Source organism: Triturus cristatus, chromosome 3_1, assembly GCF_964204655.1.
Source record: "Triturus cristatus chromosome 3_1, aTriCri1.1, whole genome shotgun sequence".
NCBI classification, from domain to species: Eukaryota; Metazoa; Chordata; class Amphibia; order Caudata; family Salamandridae; genus Triturus; species Triturus cristatus.
In genome coordinates, this window is record NC_140583.1 from 788,509,163 (window position 1) to 788,535,044 (window position 25,882).

General features: G+C 52.4%; 1 protein-coding gene and 1 long non-coding RNA gene across 3 annotated transcripts in view; both read right to left on the minus strand.

Moving 5' to 3' along the window:
* The window catches only part of LOC146861040 (uncharacterized), a 136,768-nt gene extending 113,989 nt beyond the window's left edge, over window positions 1-22,779 (minus strand). The window contains exon 1 of the long non-coding RNA XR_014978903.1: window positions 22,554-22,779. This is a non-coding gene — a long non-coding RNA (uncharacterized LOC146861040). The remainder of the gene's footprint in view (window positions 1-22,553) is intronic.
* RAMP1 (receptor activity modifying protein 1) overlaps window positions 1-25,154 on the minus strand; it is a 593,779-nt gene extending 568,625 nt beyond the window's left edge. The window contains exon 1 of one of the 2 annotated variants that reach the window (XM_085645045.1): window positions 24,745-25,154. In XM_085645045.1, the coding sequence (XP_085501171.1) occupies window positions 24,745-25,117 (373 nt within the window). In that variant the 5' untranslated portion in view covers window positions 25,118-25,154. Of the gene's footprint in view, window positions 1-22,788; window positions 23,702-24,744 lie in introns of those variants that run through there. The other variant, XM_085645046.1, reaches the window with a different exon arrangement.
* Window positions 25,155-25,882: the final 728 nt, after the last annotated feature.

Consider the following 25,882-nt stretch of genomic DNA (forward strand, 5'->3'; position numbering starts at 1 on the left):
AAGGATGAAGCATGAAGCCAGGCCTCCTTGGTGCCTGACGACGAGAGGCCAGTGATTGCAAGCTAAGCAAAATCTCTGGGCTCTGTACCAGACAGCCAACTCCTACCTCCAGGGTTGCTGATCTCAGAGGTGGCCGTAAACCCTGTGGCTCGGCGAATGCCACAGTTGCGACCAAACCCAATCTCACACAGAGGCTGGGGTCCTGACAGACGCAACCACTCGCTCTGCAATCAAAAGGTTGCCATCCTAAATGGCCTCTGCATGTCGCCTGGGCAAGCAGCGGCTTTGAATTTTTTCCGGGCTGGGGCTGCATGACAGCACTCCATTATACAGTCAGGGAGTTGCTTCCCCCAGCGACATACTGACAAGCTGATCCTGGCTCTCTTTGGCCTCCTGGCACCCTACGCCACTCCGCGTCGGGCCGAGTACATGCCCAACCTCATAGAGCCAGGGCCCGCTGCCTGCCTGCTAACTTCAGGGAGGCCCTGGACATGGCACCTGCAAGGACGGAAGTCCAGAGAATCTCTGCCAAGGGCGCCGCGGTGTGACCCAGCAGAAAACGAACTTCGACCCACTGCAACTCTGGGGCCTGACAACACCCGGCCCATGAGAGGTGAGGACAGCTGCATGCCAATAACCGCCTCCCTGCTGATTTACCCAAGGGCAGCCTGGCTTCCCTCTAGGGCCCCTTGCAACCCTGGTTGGCTCCTATACTACGGCTCAACCACCATTCTCTCCACACCCCGCCCCACTAAAGCTGAGGAACTCTAATCCGTGGGCCTGCACGGGCTTAGATCCTCCTGCACTGCTTTGAAAACCTACTCCCCAAAGGCTCCGTTGCTCAGACCCAAATAAAGAAAATAAAAAAAGAGTGCTAGACTTAGGGAAATTTGAAACAGAAGATGGTAAACCTAATTTATTGAGCGCAAATGCTATTTGCTCCTCCGCATATGCCTGACCTTAAAATGGTGGCTCTCAGTACTAGAATTACAGCCTTTCCGTTCTTCTACCAGAAATAGAAAGAGGACTGTGATCTCCCCAAAGTGGTTGTCATCTTTGATGGGGCAAAGTCATCCTCTACCAATGTTCATTTTACACCAGTAACTCCCCTCTGAAAATCACAACAATGGAAAGAGGCCTTAATTTCTCCCAAACATGGCAGCCACATTTAAATTGTTATGATCTAAACCTCTGGAGAATTCCAAATTGCAGGGGCCATTATGATATTCCTGGCCCTTAGTGTCCAACTCACGGACTCAACAAACCGAGCCCAACCAACTCTAGAAAACTGCCCTGCCCAACATATCGATAACACTGGTATCCTAATCTCAGCCCCTTCTTTAGTCTATTAAATGAGGTCTCCTTCTACCCCAAAGAACCCAGTGAACTTCGCAAGACTGCAGAAGACCATGAAACACCCATCTCTACCCTAACACTGGTTGTCTAGGTCATACCTATAACTTCCTGACCGGTATCATCCTCCTACATGATGGTGACGCCCGTGGCCCCAGCTACCCCCATCATGACTTTTCTGATCTATCACCATACATTCAAGATCGAATACCCACCAAATCTTTCCAAATAAACAATGGAAAACCTGAAACACACGACCTTGAGAGACTTCTTGGAATCTCTCTTTGCAGACCTATATCATTGCCAACGCAAAGCCGCCCTCAAAACCGGCCTCCTCCTCATCACAATGAACACTGACCAATGGATCAGATCCTAATACAATTTTCTATCATCCTCATCTCTCTCCAACATCCCCTTCGGACACAAACTCAAATGCTTTTCCTCCTTTGGCCTTTCGGGCAACCTTTCTATCTCCATCTATAAAAACTGGAACACAATGTTTCAAGCCAACGACACAATCCTGGCCACAATCGACTTTATCTCACTCTCAAACCCTCTGACGATCCTTCATACTCCCCATCTCCATTCATCTCTTACTCCCTCAGCCATTCTCCTCCTTTTCTGATCCACCCAGACATCCCCTCTCACCCCGAACTCTCCTTTTATCTGATATGCTCATCAAAACTCATAGCTCACCACAAAACTAGACCTGAAACACCCCTCCAAAGCCATCTCCGCACCGTTACTCTTCAAACGCCCACACACCATAATGTCCCCCTCAGGTTTCCTCCCGCACCCTTTTCTTCGCCCCCACAGTCAGTCCATAAGCCTCGCCCTCACCTTAATCGCCCCATACCGTAGCATCTCCCAACACCTTATACTAAGAACCCATGCCCCCCCAACTTGCACTGCAACCCCTCAGAGTCTGTTCCTGACAGATCACCCCGATTCCCCCATAATTACTGAACATGACTGACCTCTGTGCAACAAGCTTTTTTCATCATTCTTACACCTCTCTCGAAGAGTGGAAATCCTATCCGCTCTATTCAATCTAAGTGACTCTCTGTCCTCTTGTTGCTGCTCTCCTCGTCCCATACCTTCCAGCATAACAAGAGACAGCCGTCTTCCCAGGCCCAAACGGACACAATCTTGACCATACGTAAGTACTCTCTCCACAAGGATCTGAACTTCCTTCCTGATGTGACTCCACCATCTAAACTGATGCTTTAACTGTAAATGACCTTTGCGCACTGCTATGATTGTATTATGTGGTAGTTAATTAATGTAACTGGAACTCGCTGTTAACCCATGTAACCTGTCGCTGTTGTAAAAGGCTCTGATTCCATTGGGCCATGTCCGTGCTATATAAAACTACAAAAATAAATAAATAAATAGCTTTGTGTTTTTCTTTGGTTTGAGTATAGAATGTTATCTTATTACATGATTTTGGAACACCCTGTCAAAGTCACATCACAAAAGAGACAGAAATCTCCTAAAAATTGAACTAAATCAACTATGTGCATCAGGGGTCTTGATCTAACACTATCTGACAGGGGCACCCACCCCATCTGTCTGGACACAAACTTCCCCTCATTCTTTTAATCTGTACTTGTTTATTTCTTCTAACGCTCTCAAGGCATAGAAATGTAATAAGTACCGCTTTATACAAGATATAAATGAATAAATAAACTGACTGAAGGCGGAGGGCAGAGTTCCAACAGCATGTAAAATTCAGAAGCGTGGCAATTACTGGAGCAATACACCACAGGGGCAGAATAGGGGATGCTTCCACGTTAAATAGGTGACAATTGTTTTCATGGCTTTGACCGAAATGAACAATTCTGAATCGTGTGGATGGAAGTGAGTTTGTTCCTCAGCTGAGGAGTGGGAATGTAGAAAGATCCTCTCCCCCAGCACTGAATACATTCCCACTACGTGAGCTGCAAGTCTAGGCCCAAGCGCGGCTCAAGATGGTAGGCAAAAAGAACAATTGATGGACAGAATGTTGAACAATGTCAAACAATCAGCCCAGTACAGAGATCTGGCCCTAAATCCATCGTTTTTTGCTCCACATGCCATTCCAGTTTAAACCCAGCCATTCCCATGAGGGACAGGGTCAAGACGGATTCGCATATGGTTGGATCTGAACTGGGGTGGTGAAGTGAGCTAAATAATGATGATGGATCCAACCCATTACTGTGACTCAGGGTGAGTGTCTGAAAAGTTTCAGTACTCCGTCCATCATCTCTTTGTGTTTGCCCAGATGGTTAGGCAGCAATACTACTTCTGGGGGTGTAATCTGTTTCACTGAATCCCAGCTTTGGAGTATGGCATCCGAGGGAGCAAGACCTCTGACCCTCGGTCAGAGATCTGCTATTCCCCAGCAGCTCCGCTGTGCTGTGCTCTGCAGGTAAGGTTCACAACTGCGCCTCGTCTCCTGCACCTTGCCGGTGCCCGTTGCTGCGCTTGCCCTTCTGCTCACTGTTTTTTTTAATTTCCTGTGCCGTCCTTGCTTGTGCCCATTGGCTATTTATTTACTTCTCCCGGTACTGCGATTTTTGTGCCGTCCGGCTGGTGCCCATTGTTATTGGGTAACTTCCCCCTTGTGCCGCCATTGTGATTGTTCCTGCCCATTCTGCTGTGTTGTCAGCTTCCCCTCCCATTCCCACCGACACCTCGCCCCCATGACCCCCCCGCTCACGCCTCCTAGCTGCACGTCCCTCCCCCACCCCCTACTTAATGGCAGCCGCTGCCATTAAGCGCAAGCAAGACCTCTGACCCTCGGTCAGAGATCTGCTCTTCCCCAGCAGCTCCGCTGTGCTGTGCTCTGCCTCCCATCCTCCACAGGTAGGGTTCGATACCGCACCTCGTCTCCTGCACCTTGCCGGTGTCCGTTGCTGCGCTTGCCCTTCTGCTCACTGTTTTTTTTAATTTCCTGTGACATCCCTGCTTGTGCCCATTGGCTATTGATTTACTTCTCCCTGTACTGTGATTTTTGTTGCCAAACTGCTTGTGCCCATTGTTATTGGGTTACTTCTCCCTTGTGCCGCCATTGTGATTGTTCCTGCCCATTCTGTTGTGACCCCTCCCTCGCTCCCGCCTCCCAGCTGCACATCCCTCGCTCACCCCCTAATTAATGGCGGCCGCTGCACGGCCACGAGGCAGGCGCACCACTGGCGCGCCTAAGGCAAGCCCATCTGTGCCCGTCTGCGACCCGACCGCGGCCAGCGCCAGTGACCCTGGATCGCCGACCCTCCACCGCTAGAACACTGCCACCCTCCTCGCACTCAACCCTGGAAGACTCAGACTGCCAACAGGCCTCGCCAAACGCAACCCACGGCCAGTTCTCCTGCCTCCACTGCCGCCAGACCTTCACCACCACCCCGTCCTTCAACCCACAGACGCCAGCACCAACGACACCCTAAGATGCATCCTCCTCAACATGCGCTCCATACACAAACATGCCGTGGAAGTCTGGAACCTACTCGACTCTCTCTCGCCAGACATCGCTTTCTTCACAGAGACATGGACCAACTCCTCCTCCGCCCCGACAGCAACACCACCATCCCGGACGGACACAAGATCCAGAGGAAGGACCACCCCAACCACCCGGGAGGGGGCCTCGCCATCGCCCACAGGCGCACCCTCCATCTTACCACCTCCAGCAAAACCTTCCCCTCCGCTGAACACCTGCACTTCCAGATCCAAACCAGCCCCTTGTCTACAGACCACCTGGCCCTCGGACACCCTTCACCACCACCATCACCGACTTCATCGCGCCCACACCATCGCCTCAATGAACTACATACTCATTGGAGACCTGAACTTCCACCCCGACAACCCCAACATCCCCAACTCCACCATCCTTCGCGACAACCTCACCAACATCGGACTTAAACAACTTGTCACCACACTGACCCACAGAGCAGGACACACCCTCGACCCCATCTTCGCTGCAGGAAACAGCGTCCACTTCAGCTACACAACGCAACCACCATGGACCGACCACCCCTGCATACACTTCACCATTAACAAGCCCAAGGCCAGCGCCACACCCACCACGAAGGAACTGGAACAAGGTTACAGACGAGCAACTTAACTCGACCCTCACCCGAAACAACCACACCTGGGCATCCGAAGCAAACATAGCAGCCAGAGAACTCCATACCTAGATCACCAACTGCACGGATGAGCTCGCCCAGCTACGCAACCCCGACAAACAACGCCCCAGAAAAGCCGCCTGGTTCACCACCGACCTCCAAGAAGCCAGGCGCACATGCAGACGCCTGGAGAAGAACTGGAGGAACACCAAAACAACAGAAAACTACGCCACCTACAAGGACGCCTTGACGGACTACCACAACCAAATCAGAACCACCAAGAAGAACTTCATCCACAACAAAATCCTCACCAACTCCAAGGAACTCTTCACTGTCATCCAGGAATTCACCAACCCACGCAGCGAAGCCACAGACATCACCCAGTCCCAGGACGTCTTCGACAAGCTTGGAACCTACTTCCACCTCAAGATTAAAAACCTCCACGACAACTTCGTCGTTCATCATCCAGACACTACAGCCAGCCCCCCACCCTCCAAAGACACCAGCCAGCCCACCATCTCCAACTGGATACCGATCAAGACCGAAGAAACAGCCTTGACCATGAAAGGCACCCACTTAGGAGCCCCCACCGACCCCTGCCCTTCTCACATCTACCACTGAGCCGCGGCTGTCATCGCACCCAAACTACAACGCACCATCAACACCACCCTCGAAACATGCACCTTCCCAGACAACTGGAAGCGTGCTGAAGTCAGGCCCTTGCTCAAGAAGCCCACAGCCGACCCCACCGACCTCAAAAACTACCGGCCCATCTCGCTCCTCCCCTTTGTGGCCAAAGTTGCAGAGAAAACAGCCAACAGGGAACTGACTCGATTCATCGAAGAGAACGCCATCCTCGACTCATCCCAATCCGGTTTCCGAAGCAACCACAGCACCGAGACTGCCCTATTTGCCGCCACAGACGACATCCGCATCCTCCTGGACCAAGGCCACTCTGCAGCCCTCTTCCTACTCGACCTATCAGCGGCCTTTGACACCGTCTCCCACCGTACACTAGTCACCAGACTACACGACGCCGGCATACAAGGAACAGCCCTGGACTGGATCCGTTCATTCCTCACCGGAAGAAGGCAAAGGATCAGACTACCACTCTTCCTCTCCACTCCCACGAAAATCACCTGCGGAGTCCCACAGGGGTCATCACTGAGCCCGACTCTCTTCAACATCTACATGGCCCCCCTCGCAGCCATCGTCTGAATACACTGCCTCAACATCGTATCCTACGCCGACGACACCCAGCTCATCCTCTCCCTCACCAAAGACCCCACCAAACTCAACTTCCAGAAGGGAATGCAAGACGTCGCTGTCTGGATGACCAACAGCTGCCTGAAGCTCAACGCCGAGAAGACAGAAGTCCTCGTCCTCGGAACCACCCCTTCAACATGGGACAGCACCTGGTGGCTGACCGCCCTCAGACCACGCAAAAAACCTTGGCATCGTATTAGACTCATCACTCAACATAAACAGACAGGTCAACGCCGTCACCTCCAGCTGGTTCAACACCCTCCGCATTCTCCGCAAGACCTTCAAATGGATCCCCCCAGAGTCAAGGAAGAGTCACCCACGCACTCATCACCAGCAGACTGGACTATGGAAACACACTCTACGCCGGCATCAACAAGCCCCTACTCCGCAAACTCCAGACAATACAGAACACCACCGCCAGAATCGTCCTCGGCATCCCCCGGCACGAACACATCAGCCAACACCTACATATCCACTGGCTCCCCGTTGAGAAAAGAGTAACCTTCAAAATCCTCACTCACGCCTACAAATGCCTATACAACAACAGACCCAAATACCTCAGCGACAGAATCAACTTCCACACACCCAAAAGAAACCTCTGATCTTCCAACCTCGCACTGGCCGAAACCCAGCATATCCAAAGAGCCACAGCAGGCGGTAGATCCTTCTCTCACATTGCAGCCAAGACATGGAACAAGCTACCGGCAGACATCGGACGCGCCCCCTCCCTGAACACCTTCCGGAAGACCCTCACGACCTGGCTCTTCAGCTAACCAATACTGAGGAACCCCCCTCAGCACCTTGAGACCCTCACGGGTGAGTAGCGCGCTTACAATTCCCTGATTGATTGAGGGAGCGATTTAAAAGCCTTAGATAAAGGTAGATGTGCCTCTTCACTTCTATTCAGGGCTGGTCTTTAGTATGGGCGAGCTGGGCACTGGCCTAGGGCGCTAACTACAGAGAGGCGAATGGAGCTGCCTGCATACAGGTCATCTTCAGACTCCCTTCACTTGTGTGTGAACACTGCTTCTGCAGGCTGCCAGTGCCGTGTCCATCCCACAGCTGTGCACCGAAGGCTTAGGGAGTAAACATGTTGGATGACAGTCTCACCCTCAAAACAAGCTAAGGCTGGGAGGAATAGTTTTCAATAAAAGGTGGGTGGAGGGGCGCGCCAAATTGGCGTTCGCCCGCTGCACTCGCCGAGCAAAGGCCAGCTGTGGTCCAGGTGCTCTGTGCTAAATCCAGCTGCCACACGGCCAAGCACCTGTGGCATCGCTTTTCCCACCCGCCTGTCCCCTTCTTTTGGAGACTGCGGTTAGATTTGATTAGGGATTTTTCTTTCCTTTTGGTGTGTTTTCATCTAGCGTGTAATGTTATGACGGTCACTTGTTGGACCACGGCTTAGCATTAGACTCACAGCTTGGATTATTCAAGCGTATTATTGCCATTGCATCCCAGAAGAGATCTGATATTATTTAATCTAAATGTTTCACCAGATGTGGGGGGGGGGGAAGGAATTCATGCTCCACGGCGTACACCACCTACAGGGGGTGGCTCTGCTGCAGTCGTCCAGGGACTTTCCCGAACAGGTGTTGGGGAGGGTGGAACACTCGGGCAGTAATTATCCTCAAATTCAATGCCCTCCTTTTTCTTCAATGGTGCGAACTATGAATGTAAAGAAATGTTTTAAATGTATGTTAACTCATTTTAATGTCACGTGATTTTTCCATGACGTGTTTTTACTATAAAGTGTGTAATAATAAAAACAACCCGAGATGTCTTCTACAAACAATTTGTCTGGTTGTTACCTTCGCACTGGGTCGTTCGTTGCTGCTTACTAACTCCTGGATTCGGTAAAGTAGTTATTGAATTAATTTATACGAGGTTGAGCCCAAATTCACTGTCCTAACCGCTTTATTAACGTAGATTGTGCAAGTAATTTCTCACAAACGTCCCTGGCAGTGTGCCCCTAGCTCGGCCTCAAAGTGGCCTTTAAATCCTATAAAACTTGACAAAAGTATCGTTTTATCGTGCTTACAAAGGCACCTTTTCCTGTTACTTTTGCTGCTGCCGTGGTTTGCTCCTATCTCTAGTGAAGTTGGATTGGAAACACCCCAGACCGGGGCTTCAAGTAGAAAAGAAAAAATGGAGGGCGTGTCTAAAAGGGGCGTGGTCAGGGCCGGCCCTAAATCAGATTCACTGGGATTGTGCCCTAAACGTAAAGAAAATTTGGTGGGTGTGTGGGTGGGGGGTGGGTGCCTTGCGCTGTGCTGGCAGGAGGTGTGAACAAGGTGGGAGTGGGACAGGGGGTTGATGGGGTGCTAACAATTACGCTGAGGTGCATTAAGGGCTGATTACAAAGTCTTTGAACGGGCCCTGATTGAGACCAAGTGGGATGGACCAGCTGCTGTTTGCGTGACATTAAGTCAGGCAGCTCCCTGCTGTGCTTCTTGGAATATGTGGTGCCCTGGGCCTCAGCCCAGCTCGCCCATGCCTAAGGCTGGGCATGGTCTAAGTAATTAAGGGTGTGACTTAAGCACATACATTACATTTTGGAGATTTACAATAATGTGCCATCCGACCAGGAGTTTGGTGCCTAACTGAACTTTCTGTTATTGCATCCAGATATGAAATACAATTTACATACATCTAAAACCAGCCAGGACTATTTGCTTTGTCAAAGGTTGTTAGCTGGTTAAGATAAGTGAGTAATAGCGATGATTTGTTCCCTAAAGAACAAGTTACTTACCTTCGGTAACGATGTACCAACGACCCCGCCGCCGCCAGATCCAACCTGCACGAAGGGATGAAAGAGGTAGCCGAGTGGATGACGACCAGCCGCCTGAAACTGAACTCGGACAAGACGGAGGTCCTCATCCTGGGCTCCTCACCCTCCGCCTGGGACGACTCCTGGTGGCCTCCCGCCCTGGGCACCGCACCCAAACCGACAGACCATGCACACAACCTGGGCTTCCTCCTGGACTCCTCCCTCTCCATGACCAGGCAAGTCAACAACGTCTCCTCGGCGTGCTTCAACATCCTACGCATGCTACGGAAGATCTTCTGGTGGATCCCCACCGAGACCAGGAAGACCGTCACCCAGGCCCTCGTCACCAGCCGACTGGACTACGGCAACGCCCTCTACGCCGGTACCACCGCCAAGCTCCAGAAGAGACTCCAGCGGATCCAGAACGCCTCAGCCAGACTCATCCTCGACATCCCACGAACCAGCCACATCTCCGGACATCTGAGAGACCTTCACTGGCTCCCCGTCAACAAAAGAATCACCTTCCGCCTCCTCACCCACGCACACAAAGCCCTACACGACCAAGGCCCGAGCTACCTCAACAGCCGAGTCAACTTCCACGCTCCCAAACGCCACCTCCGATCAGCCAACCACGCCCTCGCCGCCGTCCCCCGCATCCGAAGAGCGACTACAGGAGGAAGGTCCTTCTCCTACCTGGCCGCCAAGACCTGGAACTCCCTCCCTACCGACCTGCGCCTGACCCAAGACCACCTCTCCTTCAGGAAGAAGCTGAAGACCTGGCTGTTCGAGCAGTAGCGGCACCCCCCCCCCCTCCCCCCTCCCCCAGCGCCTTGAGACCCTACGGGTATGTAGCGCGCTTTACAAGTGTCACTGATTGATTGATTGATGTATCTGTAAGAAACACGTTAGTTAGATTCCTCACCTTAGAATATCCCCAGGCGTCAGACTGGATCCGGAAGATTTTTCGTCAGCAATACCCCTTGCGCGTCGCTAGGCGTCGTCTGCGGCTCCGCGTCCGTCGTCGGCGTCGTGCGCCGGGATGACGTCGTCGGAGTACTTAGACGCCGCCCTCGCGCGCTGACGTCAGTTCTTGTACATAGCCTTCCGCGCCAGGAACGCAGAGCCATGCAAAGACCGACACTGGTGCCAAAAATAAAATCTAGGGGCCTGAAAAGGATAACCTTAACCCTAGATGTCAGTTCGCAGAACGGGGAGGATGGGTGGGTCGGTGAGGAATCTAACTAACTAATGTTTCTTACAGATACATCGTTACCGAAGGTAAGTAACTTGTTCATCTGAAAGAAACACGTTAGTTAGATTCCTCACCTTAGAATAGATACCCAAGCAATACCATCCCCGGTGGTGGGTCTGCGAACCAAGATCACACCAGAAAGTCCTGGAGGACAGAACGGCCAAAGAAGCCATCCCTCCGGACTTGGCTGTCAAGGCAATAATGCCTGGCAAACGTGTGTAGCGAAGCCCACGTCGCCGCCTGACAGATGTCCTGCAAAGGGACTCCCCGTCCCAAGGCAGTAGTAGCCGCCGTGGCCCGAGTAGAAATTGGCGCGCAGCCCAACAGGAGGGTCCTTTTTAGCCAAGGAATAGCAAATTTTTATACACAAAACGACCCACCGAGAGATGGTCCGTTTGTGCACAGCTTTCCCCTTCTTAGCGCCCACGTACCCAACAAAAAGCTGGTCGTCCACCCGGAACTGTTTTGTGCGGTCCAGATAAAAGGAGAGCGCACGTTTTGGGTCCAGACGGTGGAGCCTCTCTTCCTCTTTGGAAGGATGCGGAGGCGGAAAGAAGGTGGGCAAGGTGACAGACTGCCCAAGGTGAAATGGAGTCACCACTTTAGGAAGAAAGGAAGGACGAGGCCGAAGGACAACCTTGTACGGATGAACAGACAGAAAAGGAGGCTTTGAAGATAAAGCCTGGAGCTCACTCACCCGTCTAGCCGAGGTGATGGCTACCAGAAAAGCAGTCTTAAGAGTCTGAAGACGAAGGGGACAATTGTGAAGAGGCTCGAAGGGAGCGCACATCAAGAATGTCAAGACCAGATTCAAGTCCCACTGAGGCATTACAAAAGGGACAGGAGGGAACGTGTGTGTAATGCCTTTGAGAAAGCGTGTAACCACAGGGGACTTGAAAAGAGAAGGCTGATCAGGAAGCCGCAAGAAGGCGGAGATGGCAGCAAGATAACCTTTCAGGGTGCCCAGGGCAGAGCCCTGCCGGGCCAGAGAAAGAAGAAAGAGGAGAACCTCAGAAAGAGGGGCGGAAAGGGGATCCACAGCCTTTGCTGTGCACCATGCCACAAATTTGTTCCACCGGCAGGCGTATACCGACTTTGTGGAGGGACGCCTGGCTGCCAGAATGATATCACAGACTTCAGGAGGCAAGTCAAATGGCATCAACTGCCGCCGCTCAATCTCCACGCATGGAGGTGGAGGCTGGACAGGTTCGGGTGGAGGACCGTCCCCTGCTGCTGCGACAGAAGATCCTCCCGAAGGGGCAGACGTATCGGGGGATCAGTCAACATACTGAGTAGCTCGGGATACCAGTATCTTCGTGCCCAATCCGGAGCCACCAAGATGACTTGGGCCCGGTCGTGCCTGATCTTCTTCAGCACTCTGGGCAGAAGTGGTATAGGCGGAAAGGCGTACAACAGACCGCAACTCCACTCGTGACGAAAAGCGTCGCCGAGCGAGTGCCGCCTTGGAAATTCCAACGCGCAGAACTGCTGACATTGCGCGTTCTCTTCGGTGGAGAATAGATCTAACCAAGGCTCTCCCCACTGCTGAAAGAGACCTTGCGCCACTTCGGAGTTCAGACGCCATTCGTGATCCATCATGCACCGGCGGCTGAGTTCGTCTGCTCTGGCGTTCAGAGAGCCCGCCAGATGTTGAACCACTAGGGTGACGCCCTGGTGTTCCAGCCATGTCCAGAGGCGCAGAGCCTCCTGACAAAGGGTCCACGACCCCACCCCGCCCTGTTTGTTGCAATACCACATGGCGGTGGTGTTGTCCGTGAACACCTGCACGACACTTCCCCGGACAGACGGAAGGAAGGCTTTCAGTGCAAGCCGGATCGCTCTCAACTCCAACAGGTTGATGTGGAGACGAGACTCCGCCGGAGACCAGAGGCCTCTGATCTCCGCCTCTCCCATATGGCCACCCCATCCCAGGAGGGACGCATCCGTCACTACGACATGCTCCGGTTGGGGAAGGGAGAGGCTCTTGCCCTTGACCCACTCGCGGTCCGTGAGCCACCACTGCAACTGCTGTGCAGTGCCCTCCGAGATCAAGACCTGGTCGGACAGGTTGCCGTGATGCTGGGCCCACTGAAACTTCAGGTCCCACTGCAGAGCCCGCATGCGCCGCCTGGCGTGATGCACTAGTAGGATGCAGGAGGCCATCAGCCCCAGAAGCCGCAACACTAGCCTGACCGAAACCCGGGATAGAGGCCGAAAGATGGGAATCAGGGCCTGTATATCCCGGACCCGCTGTTCCGGTGGATGGACCCGGAACTGCGCCGAATCGAGAACCGCTCCGATGAAGAGGAGCTTCTGAGAGGGACTCAGGTGTGACTTCGGCACGTTGATGGAAAACCCCAGCAAATGCAGGAGATCCGCCGTAGTCTGGAGGTGGGAGACGACTGCCTGGGGCGAGCCCGCCTTCAACAACCAGTCGTCGAGATAGGGGAAGACTGGAACCCCTGATCTGCGCAGATGAGCTGCGACCACCGCCATCACTTTCGTGAACACCCGAGGGGCACTGGTGAGGCCGAAGGGGAGCACGGTAAACTGAAAGTGCTCTTGGCCCACCGTGAACCGCAGGTAACGCCGGTGGGCCGGCAGGACGGGGATATGGAAATATGCGTCCTGCAAGTCCAACGCTACCATCCAGTCTCCGGGGTCTAGGGCAGCTAGAACCTGAGCCAACGTTAGCATCTTGAACCTTTCCTTTCTGAGGAAGGCATTGACGTTCCGGAGGTCCAAGATAGGGCGTAGGCCCCCCTTGCGAACCAGAAAGTAGTGGGAATAACAACCACGACCTACTTCTGGGCTCGGAACGCGCTCGACGGCCCCCTTGGCCAAGAGAGCCGAAACTTCCTCGCGGAGAAGATTCAAATGATCCCCCGAGATACGGTGGTGCTGCGGTGGCATGGCTGGAGGGGTCGTCTCGAAGGGGAGGGAGTAGCCCCTTCGGACGATTTGCAGCACCCACCTGTCCGATGTTATGGACCGCCAGTGGAGCAGGTGATGGCGAACTCTGCCGCCCACCGGCGTGGTATGGGCCTGAAAGCTCGGACTAGGAGGGCTTTGAGGCGGATGCTGCCGGGGTGGAAGTGGGCTGACCACGTCGGCCTCCATTTCCGCCACGGCGGCAACCACGTCCGCGACCGTGCGCAGGTTGGTTCTGCGGCTGGTGGCTTTGCGGACGTGAGGAGGCGCCCCTTCCTTGGCCACGAAAGGGGCGAAAAGCGGAGGTGTGCGCCCGCGGAGCCAAGAGGCCCAAGGACTTGGCCGTAGCCCGGGAGTCCTTAAAGCGGTTCAGCGCACTGTCCGCCTTCTCACCAAACAGGCGAGTGCCATCAAAGGGCATGTCCATGAGGGTGTTCTGGACATCCCCGGAAAATGACGTGGACCGCATCCAGGCGTGGCGGCGGAGCGCCACCGTGGTGGAAATCGCCCGACCCAGCGAGTCCGTGGTGTCAAGCCCACATCGTATGGCGTGCCGTGCTGCATCCCTCCCATCGGCCAAAGCCTGGTTAAGACGCGTCCGGACCTCCTCCGGACACAGGGGCAGCACGTCCTCCACCGTATCCCACAGGGAATGGGAATAACGGTCCAAGAGACAGGCGGTATTCAAGGACCGCAGGCCCAAACTAAGGGACGAGAACAGTTTCTTGCCAAACTGCTCGAGTCTCTTGGAATCCCGGTCCGGCGGAGCGGTCGGGAAGGAGGATTGGGAGGTAGAGGCCTGGATAACCAGACTCTCGGGGGTGGGGTGTTGGGACAGGAAACTGGGGTCGCCCGGAGCAGGGCGGTGGCGCCTGGCAACGTTCCTATCCACAGGAGGAACTGTGGAGGGCTTGGACCAGGTGCCCTGCAGAACGTCAGTGAGGGCCTCATTGAACGGCAGCAGAGGCTCAGTGGAGCTTGCTGAGGTTTGAAGCACCTCAGTGAGGATGTTAGTCCTCACAGCCACGGCAGGCAACTCGAGCCCAAGGGCCTCGGCCGCCTTGCGCAGCACCACAGAAAATGCTGCACCCTCCTCCGAAGCCACGGTCGGAGGAGAAGTGAATCCAGTGTCTGGCGAGGTGTCCAGCCCACTGGCCTCCCCCAGTTCATCTGCCCAGTCCTGAGAAAGCTGTGACTGAACAGCCATAGGGTCCTCGAACCCCTCCCAGTCGCCCCCTTCTTCCGATTCCTGATAAACAGGAGAAACGATCGGAACCGGACTGTAGAGATGGTAGGACTCAAGCGGCGTCGGATGCGGCGTCGGTCGACGCCGTTGCGGCGCCGGGTCCGGAGGAGGGCTAAACTGGGGCGGTGTCGGCGCCAAAGGCGTCGGCGGCGCCGGAGGTGTAGGCGTGTGCGCCGGCGGCGGCGTCGGTGGTTCATTCGCCAGCGCCGGTGGAGGAGTGACTAGGTCAACCGGCATCGACGGGGGCCCAGGCATGGGCCCCGCGGGGACCTGCGGCGTCGAGACCGGAGTCGTCGACGGCGCCGGGGCCGGAGCCGCCGGCAGGCAAGGTCGCCCAGTCGAGTCCGCGGGGCCCGAAGGCGCGCCAGCGGGCGTCGACGGCGGGGCCAGGCTCCTCATGGCCGAGAGGAAGGCACTGATCTCCGCCGGCGCCGCGTCAGTCCCAGGGACCGGAAGGTATGGGGGCGGACGCGGCGCCTGCGGCTCCGCCGGAGCCGCGGGGGTGGAACCACCCTGACCCTCGGCCGAGTCGCGCGACCGGCGAGGGGAGTCCGAAGAGCGGTGTCGCCTCTTGGACTTCTTTGAGCGTTTGGACTAACCCGACGACTTGGAGCCGGACGATCGATGGCGTCGGCTAGGGCTCCGCGAGCGATCCTTGGACCTCCTCCTGGACCGGGATCGCGCACGACGCGGAGCCGAGTGGCGAACCTCGAGAAGCTTGCGGGACCGCTCCCGCCTAGCCTTCGAAGTCAGGGCCTGGCAGTCGTTGCACGACTCCGCGTCGTGGTCGGGGCCTAAACAGTAGAGGCACCGGCGGTGGTGATCGGTCACCGACATCAGTCGATGGCAATCCTCGCAAGCCTTGAACCCAGGCATCCTACCGGCACCAGATGTCGACAGACAAGGATCAAAAATGATCAAAAAGATTTAGTCAAAAAAGACTAAAAGGGGTAGCTCTCCCGGATCTGCGCTTACTGGCGCGGAAAAAAGAAGAACGGACGTCAGCGCGCGAGGGCGGCGTCTAAGTACTCCGACGACGTCATCCCGGCGCACGACGCCGACGACGGACGCGGAGCCGCAGACGACGCCTAGCGACGCGCAAGGGGTATTGCTGACGAAAAATCTTCCGGATCCAGTCTGACGCCTGGGGATATTCTAAGGTGAGGAATCTAACTAACGTGTTTCTTTCAGATTAATTCATATTGAAAATGTTTTAATTTTGAACTTATTAGACTAAATTAAACATTATTGAGGCCTTTGGAAGGGGTAGTGTCCTTCAGAGTGTCTCAGCCACTACCCTTATGTTCACTCTGTTAGACATGTACACCCTTTTTCTCTACATATTACCACATTCTGCCTATCCTACACCTCATCTCTTCCCTCCATAGCACCTTTTTCACTCTCTTTTCAATGCACTTCATCACATCCCCTTCACTTCACCGGTCCTCAAACACACAACCCACTCACTAACATGTAAGCACTGCATTTTTTTTACTTTCATCAGGTCAACATTTTGATAACTGTGCACCTCCTTAACAAACATTTGTACAGCATTACAATTGGAATTGGAATACATAGGTGTTGCTCTGTGTGCTCTGAAGAGAGGCCAATAATTGGATGGCCAGCTATTTTGAACACCTTTTTGATCCACTGAAAGGCAATGTGTGAAACTCGAAATGCCTTCCGCCTCAACACAAGAGCTTTTAGTTGTGACCCTGAATAAACACCCAGAGGCGACTCAGTTAAAAGTATGCATTACACAAGAGTAATAAGCTACAAAGAAAAAGATAAGAAAACAATACATCCTGGAAATCCCAAATACTCTTAGGGAATACAAGATTGAGTAAAACATGATCAGGAACTGAATCGCTGACATGGATCACATACACGTTTTTCACATTCATTGTTTAGAAAGCCATCCCTGTGTATTCCATTAAAGCTAAGGACATAAATGTAGGGCCCAATATGGACCTGTTTCATTGTCCGTTTTTATTCACTCCCGTGTCTGAAACCCGGAGGGACCTGGCAAAGCCCTACCCCTGACATGATCGTACAAAGGAGGTGCTAAACACGGTTTTTGTGTTTAGATGAGTAATGGCCTTTTCTCTCACTCCTCCCCACTGGACTAGACTTTCCTTCGGTCTCTACAGAACATCATTTGCCCCCACTTGGAAACTATGAATCTTCTGTTGTCAGTGACATCAGTCCGCAGCTTTTCACCTGTGGTCGAAGTTCAATAAGAAGAAGTATGGGAACTGTGATCATGGGCGCAATGGGGGGGTGTCACTGAGGGGGCGAGGTCAAAGGTCTGGCTAAAAAGAACAGAAGATTTGCTGATTATTTTGTTGTTCTTTTTCCATCAGATAACTGCATATAAAAACATTCACACCTTCAATTAAAAAGTAAAAGCAAGTTAAACTAATCAGTAGGAAATGCACTATTTTACGTTTTGAAACCTCTGTTGATTGACGCCACTGTAATAACTGTGTGTGTTTAACCAGAGGGCCACAGAACTGAATACTAGTTGGTTCGACTGGATTGATGACGTATATTTTTTAGTGCTTTGAAGTCCCAGCCTGTGATAGAAAGCATTGTAAATATGTAAGTTAATTTTAACTTGCAGTACACACAGTATAAGATAGGCTGCCACAAAACGTTAAAAAAATGCTGCCACAAAACGTAAAAAAATATTTGGGTTTAAGAGAAAAAGTGCTTCCAAATCAGATTTCAATAAAATGCAAACTATACCTGGTGCAAACATTTTTGTGTCCATTAAAAGCATGCACTCTAGCAGTCAGCTGTAAACACGCTTACAATACCTCTCAAAAAAAGACCTATTTATCATCACAAAGCTCCAAATGAACTCCTTCACTTAAAGCCAACATAGCTTCCAAGCAGCCTTTACTTTTACAGATTAACCCATTGCACACATTTACATTTCTCTGAGGCAGCAGGCACCCTGGCAAAATTAGAGAAGGGCATATCGTGCCCCACAAATCTCACCCCCTTCGACCTCTGCTTTTCACATTGTAATTGACAGGAGTGTAGCTTGGGGGAGGGGGGGGGGAGTTGGTGTTACACGCCCCAAATAAGTGCATTCTTAGCTTGGTATTTGGGTATGGTGGCTCTGAGTCAGGTCTGCTATGTCTTTGTCATTTTTAGGCTGAAGACTACCAGACAGCACAGCTGTCTGGTTTGCTAAAGAGTTCTTGGGGGCATTTAGAAAGCTGACTTAGGAATGCATTCTGCCTGTTGCTTACCATTGGCTTTGTGGATTATAACTCACATTTTCTGTCTATTTGCTTTAGGCGGTCAAGCTTGTGTTCGTCCCTCCCGTTGCCCAAACTTTGTTTACTGTATTCTTCCAGGAGCCCGCTTTCTATAAACAGGACTTTAAATCTTGTTCTTATCCTGTCACATTTGCTGGGAATTCAGAGACAGAGGCCAAATGTCAAGCTCTCTCTTATGAGGGATCTTGGTGTTTACTTTTCTTTCTTTGACTTTAAAATTAGAGAATTTAAGTGACAATCCTGCTGAGTATCCATGTAAGAGGTGAGATTATAGAATGTGTTTTTTAGCACACAAAAAAAAGTACTTTGCTGACGTTTCAGAACATAGTAGAATTAGTACAAAAGAAGCACTTTTTTTAAATCTGAAGTGTGGTGGAAACAAGTATTGGAATACGATCAAAACACATCAATACACTAGGTGATGACATTATCGTTTGTGTGCAGTAAAACTGTTTTTCGGTGCACATTTAATGGTAATTTCAAATTAAAATGTCTTGTCTGTAATGGCAGTGCGCTACCGCACAATGCATACTCAACACTACGCCACTCCACGCAATTCTACTCTATGCTCGCCACTCGATTTCACGCCACTCCACTCTACAACACCCTCCTCCACTCTATGCCATGCCACTCCATTCCATTCCATTCTACCACACTCCACTCTACGCCTCTCCACTCTTAAGACACTTCACAAAACGTGACTCCAATCTACTCCACCCTGTCCCACCCCAATCTACCACACCCCACTCCAATCTACCAATCCCAATCTATCCCACCCAAATCTACCATACCCCACTCCTCTCATCCCTCTTCAGTCTCCCCAAACCCATTCCAATCTCCCCATTTCTAATCCACCCCCTCAATCCACACTGCAATCCACCACATGCCAACCAAACCGATCCCACTACAGTGAAGTCTAACCCCCTCCAATCTATCCCACCCCACTCCAATCCACCCCAATCTACCACATGCCACCAAAATATACCCCACTCAACTCCACCCTACCCCACTCCAATCTAACCCACTCAAACCCAAACTATTACAACTCCATTCCAATTTACCATACTAAAATCCATCCAATCCACCCACTTCAGTATACCCCATTCCACTCCAATCTACCCCACTCTACCCCAATCTATCCTACTTTAATCTACCCCACCCCAATATACCCCACCCTACCCCATTCCACTCTAGCACAATCGGCCCCACCCCACATCATTAACTTCTAGCCATGCTGAACAGCAGCCACACTGGTGTTCATAATGGCAAAACACATTGCCCAAGCCAATACCTCTCGCATAGGCGAGACCTATTGGCATTGCCAATGCTTGTTTCTCATTTCACTAAGCGGTTTTAACATGTTCACTTTTTGGATAAAGAAGTTCAATATATACAGTAACCGGTTTTCCCAAAAATGTAGTAAATCTGCCATCACAGAAGTACTTCTCGAATGGATGTAAATGTACTACATTTCTGAATTCTCAAACATAGGCCGCAGTAGGGCCAGAAATCTGTGCCAGTCTCACCTTTCCAGGCATGCTACTGTCAAACACCCAAAAGGTGATGGGACGAAGGCTTGCAAATAGTCTAACCAGTGGCATCGCTCGGGTAGCATTCCAACCCATCATTCTTCACCCACATTGTCACTCTAGACAGAGACCTACTTAATGCAATTCAGTGCTCACACTCTGTTCATGTGAACAGATAATCCCAAACATTGGACGTGTCTCCTTTCCATCCTTTAGCCCTTTACCCTTTTAGTTGAGAAATTCGAGATCCCCCCCCACGAATCTCACAGACTAAGCTATGCCCCTGCTTTTCCTTCTCACTCTCATGCCACTCAGCAGCCTAGTGCTCCGAGCCTCCGACTCACACACCGTGCAACAGCCTTTCGTGCCTACACTACTGGGCAGCCTTTCACTCTCTCCCCACCCCATGGAACAGACTTTACATCTCTGTCCCCTCACATGGGACAGCTTTTCACCCTCTTCCCTACTCCTTATAAGAGCCTTTCACTCTCCCTTCCTCTCCATGGGACAGCATTGCACTCTCACTCCTATGAAATGGAGCAGCCTTGAACACTCACCCCATGCAACAGCCTTTCACTCTGGGCCTATGGAGCAGTCGTTCACGTTTCCTCGCCCCATGAAACAGTCAGTCACACACTATCCTATGCCACAGGACAGCCTTTCACTCAAATCGATGCTAAAGCGCAGCCTGTACTCGCACCCGTAAAACGGCCTTTCACTCTGGCACTATGGGGCAGCCTTTCACTCTTCTGCACCCCATGGAACAGTCACTCTCACACTATCCCACTCCACACTACAGCCTTTCACTCTCACTTCGATGCTACTGCGCAGCCTTGTACTCTCACTCGCACCCCGTGAAACAGCATTTTACTCTGGCGCTATGGGGCAACCTTTCACTCTTCTTCACCCCATGAAACAGTCTAAAACACTCTCCGACTCCACAGGGCAGCCTTTCACTCTCACTTCGATGCTTCGGCGCAGCCTGTGCTGCAGTGGAAAAGACTTTCACTCTGGCACTATGGGGCAGCCTTTCACTCTTCCTTGCCCCATGAAAGTAGGTCACACATTCTCCCGTTCCAGCATTTCACTCTCACTGCTATGCTACGGCGCAGCCTGTACTCACTCGCAATCCATGGATCAGCCTTTCACTGTATCTCCCAATCCTTATAACAGCCTTTCACTCGCTCTCCCACTCTCTGGTGGGATTACCTTTCACTTTCACTCTGATGCTATGTTGCAACCTTGACTTGTTTTCTTACTCCCACCCTGTGCAACATCCTCTTGCTCCAACACTGTGAGGCAAACTTTTATTCTCTCCCCGCTCCATGGAAAAGATTTCCATTCTCTTTCACTCTTCGTGGAACATCCTTTCACTCTCTCCCATTCCGTGAAACCCCTCTCACTCACATTCTGTGGAACAGCCTTGCACTTTCACTAGAAATCCGTAAAAAAAGCTTTTCATTCCGGCAGTATGGGGCAGCCTTTCACTCTCTCCTCCGCCCATGGGCATCATTTCACACTGTCCCCCAGCCAGTTTCACGCTCGTTCAGATGCTGTGGCGCATCTGTCATCTGTCCTCCGCGGAAGAGGCGCTCACCGTCTCTCCCACTCCACGGCACAGGCTCTCACTCGCACTCTGATGCTGCGGAGTACCTTGCACTCTCACTCGCTCCCGGGGAACCGCCTTTCACTCCGGCTCTATGGGATAGTCTTCCACACTCTCCCCCACCCCGTAGATGAGCCTTTCACTCTCTCTCCTCCGACTTCATGGGACAGCTTTTCACTCTCTCTCGGGGATACTGAGCTGCCGCGTACTGTTCCTCGCGTCTCATGGAACAGCCTTTCACTCGTTCCCTACTCAATGAGGCGGCCTTTTACCCTCACGCCAATGCTATAAAAACTCCTTTTACTCTCGGTGACAATTTAGCTGCCAGGTCACTCCACAGAACAGTTTTTATTTTTTTCGCATTGACCCCCAATACTATGAAAAAGCCTGTTACGTTCTTACCCCAACACGGTTTAAAATAAAATAAAAAAAACGAATACGCATGTCTGTTAATTTTGCATATACAAAGATAACTCGCCCATGCCTTACTATGGTACATTTCAGCAATGCCTTTGACATCCTCCAGTTACAGGACACAATGTGACTCTCGCTTCGATACCTGACTTTCACTTCGACACAGGGGTACAGCCATTCACTCTCATTTCTCCATTAAAGCGATACCTTTAACTCTCGCTTCAACACAAAAGAACAGCCGTACCCCTCTCGATAACGTCATGTAATTGTTTTTGTAGGTTAACTTCCATATGTAGTTCACCCATTTCACTCTCCCTCCGAAAGTATGGCTCAGCCTTTCATCCTCACTAAGAAGCCATGGTGGTGCAAACAGTTCCAAGCAAGAGTGCTTCAAATTCACACTTCTCATATAATTCTATAATTCCTTCTTGTATAGCGCGTAGACGAGATCGCACGCTTGGAGTTCACAGTATATAAAGTATACATTGTACCCTTACTCTAAGCAGTACAATCACACGTGTGTATGCTGATTCGTAGAGTGTTCAGAAACATTGCAACTCTAGCGTTTCGGCTCATTCAACAGCATAAAGAATAGGGAAGGGGCACTTGTGCCAGGTGCACGAGGCAGGGTTCACTAAACGCAGCGCCTCTCTTAGCTGGCATGGAAAGCCGGCACCTGTAGGTAGGATGCCTAAGGAAACACACTTGGAAGGTGAAGCGGTGGGGGTTCCTCGCGCCTTCCTCCACGTGTCCTTCACAGGGTCTCTTGGAACCCCGTAAGCTATCGCTTGGTTCTTACCCTCGCAGACGTGCTCTCCACAAGTAATAGCGGCTCCGGTGGCGGTGGCGGTAGAGGTTGTACTTCGGTGACCGTCACTAGCAGAAATCTCCTATTAACCGCAACACTGAGGAGCGCCCTGAGGTAGTCAGCACACCTCCCCCAGAGTTAATCGCTAGTTTCCATAGCGCGCACAGCCGCTTCTAAGCGCCGTCCCGTGACGGATATTATAATAACCTTCTTTTTATTCACGTACCTATGAGGAAGCAGAGAAGATGCCCGGGGATGCTGGCCAGCTCCAGAGCCATGGTCCAGAGAGTGACAGTCGCGTCGGTGAGCGGGTGCAGGAGCTCCTATTCCAGGCAGGGGGTGCGCGAGAGACCCATCAAGAGGAGCCGGAATCGCAGCAGTCACAGACCTGGGGACTCACCAGATCAACAGGAAACTCCCGCTACGCGGAGGCGGCAGGTGCAGCACAGGCGTGCTGAAGCCAATGCGGGGTGTCGGGCAGTGCAGGGGTGCTGCCCTTTATTAGGGGTCTCCTTCGTGCACACGACGTTTCAGCTCTGCACAGGGGTCTGAGAGCTGCATAGAAGCCTTCGCTCTGCACAGGGGCCTCAGCGCTGCACAGTAGTTCGGGCGCTTAACAGGGGTTTCAGCTCTGCACAAGGGTCTCAGAGCTGCACAAGGGGCTGAGAGTTGCACAGGGACCTCAGCCCTGAAAGGGGTGTCCGGTCAGCACAGAGGTCTCTGGTCTCCACAGGAGGTTTCTGCCCTGAAATGGCTCTCGGCTCTGCACAAGTGCCTCTGCTCTGAAAGGGGTCGTCCTTTCTGCACAGTGGTCTCAGGTCTGCAAGGAGGGGAATTTCCCTACCAGTGGCTCACGGTTCTTCACATGGAGGGGAAGAGTAGTTCTGACTTGTGCCTCCTTCTGCCCCAGAAGATCCGGGGTCCGGGCCGTGCTAGGTCTGCAGCACACACGGGAGAAAGGGATAGTATCAGGGACTTCGAGGAGGGGACGGAAGAATATAGGTAGGGCGAACCGTAGGGGGTGGGGGTCGGGGCACGATCACAGCACGCGCCCGGACTTCTCTCCGACTCCTCTTCAGCCCCCCCTCCCCCACCCCTTCCAGGAGGGCACAGCTAAAATTAGAAAATCTGAGGCTGTTAAAATAGGCGCAGTCAGCTGTGCGAGCTAAAAGTGTGAGGGGAAAAGGAAGCCCGGGGTGGGGAGGGGGCGAGGGACGTGTGCAGGGAGGGGTGTGGAGGAGGACAAGGGCTATCTCAGGGGAGAGGCCACCAAGAGGCTATTGGGGAGGAAGGGTATCAAAGCGCTATCTCGCAAAGACGTGTGAGTGCCGGGGGTGGAGGGTTGCGTTGTAGATATGAGGGTCGTGAACCAGCTATTTCCGGAGAAGTGTTTGTGGTCGCCCTGAGCTTCTTGAACTATTGCATTGCAATGCGTTATAATCGACCCTCTCAGGCTCCAGCGACTCACTTGGGTGCAGGAGCGCACGAGCCGACAGAGGGCACGCCTGGATTGTTTGACTCCCAATGCAGGTGCGCTGTCACTGCGGCCACGCCCTCCCCCACCCGACGTTCCCGGGACTAGGGCCAGAGGGCACCGTAGACACTGTGAGCCGGGAACGCTATGTACCTCCACGATATTGTGTACATGAAGGTGAAGCGTGCCTGATGCGGCGCCTGGTCTCTCGTCCTGTGCCTGGCGCTGCACCTGCCCTGTTCCGCTCTGCGGCGGTGCTACTGCACCTGCCCTTCTTAACTCTGTGCCCTGGAACTCCCGCTCTGCCCGTCACTTTCAGGCGTCCCTGAGGAGCTGCACCCGCCCTCCTTCTAAATAGCCCCTTTTATTGCAACTGCCCTTTCTTCACTCTGTGTCCCTCGCTTCCAGCCGTCCCTCCGAACTGCACCTGCCCTCCTTCTAAATAACCCCTCCCACTGCGCCTGCAATGTTATACCCTGTGCCCCTGGCACCCCCTTTGTGCCACTCGCTTCCAGCTGTCCCTCTGGCGCAGCATCTGTCGTTCTTCCACCATACGCGTCCTCCTTCCGTCCATGCCAACGCTTCTGCACTTGCCCTCTTTTAGTGCCTCCACGTCCCCATTATTGTCCCTGTCAGTGCCCCCAAATGCCACTCTGGCGCTGCATTATTTTTTGATGACCCTGTGGCACTCAAAGCCACCGCACTTACCATGCCTTACAATGCTCCCCAGCACTGCGTCTTTCCTTTCTTTCTTCCTGGTGTTGCTCTGGCACTGCGCCTGTACTTCCTTCCGGATGCCTTGTTGGCACTGCGCCTGTACTTCCTTCCGGATGCTTTGTTGGCACTGCACCTGTCCTTGCTTCCTGATGCCGGTCCTGGCACTGCACCAGTCCTTCCTTCCGGAAGCCTTGTTGGCACTGCACCGGCTCCCGGATGTCCCCTTGCACTGTGCATGTCCATTCTTCTCAATCCCACCAGGCATTCTACGACCTTGCTTCTGACTGGCCCCGGCACAGCACTTGTCCTTCCTCCCAGAAGCCCCATTGGCCCTGCACTTTCGCTTTCTTCCATCTGCCCCCATGCATTTCACATGTGCTTGCTTCTCAATGTCCCTCTGGCACTGCACATGTCCTCTGTTCCAGATGCCCGCCCAAAACATTACACAAGTCCCTCCTAAAGCAGGGATGTGTACTGGCCCCCACTCTTTTTAACATCTTTACAGCAGACCTGGGCAAGAGGCTAACATAAGTCGAAAGAGATCCTCCAAAGATAGCACACTGCAAAATAAGAAGCATGCAGTACGCAGATGACATAGTCCTATTTAGTCAGACCCCAATGGGCCTACAGCGCTCCATCACAATGCTGCTCGAATATATTAGGGAGCATGGTTTGTTCATCAACTACAAAAAAACGAAGGTCATCTGTTTTTCATTGCACATAGGACAAAACAAAACATTCAAATGGCACGCAGCAGGAAATACCATAGAACAGAGTGTGGCATATAAGTACCTAGGAGTAGTGGTAGACTCAAGGTTTACATTGAAAGATCACCTATTAAACAGAAAAGCACAGGAAAATAAATTACGCTTTGCTCTAGATCTACTAAAAACAAAATTGAAGTGCCCATCCAACTCATATTTATTAAAAGTCATTGTTGCTAAGTTCCTTCCAACTCTTACATACGGCTCTGAACTGTTCAAAGGACAAGATGCAAACTTCCTGAATCTTCAACAATCAGGGCTATTCAAATACATCTTTCAGATCCCACAGTTTGTATCCCAAGCTCAAGTACGTCTGGATTTCGGGCTATCAAATCAGTACCCAGTAAGACAAGCAGCAATAATAA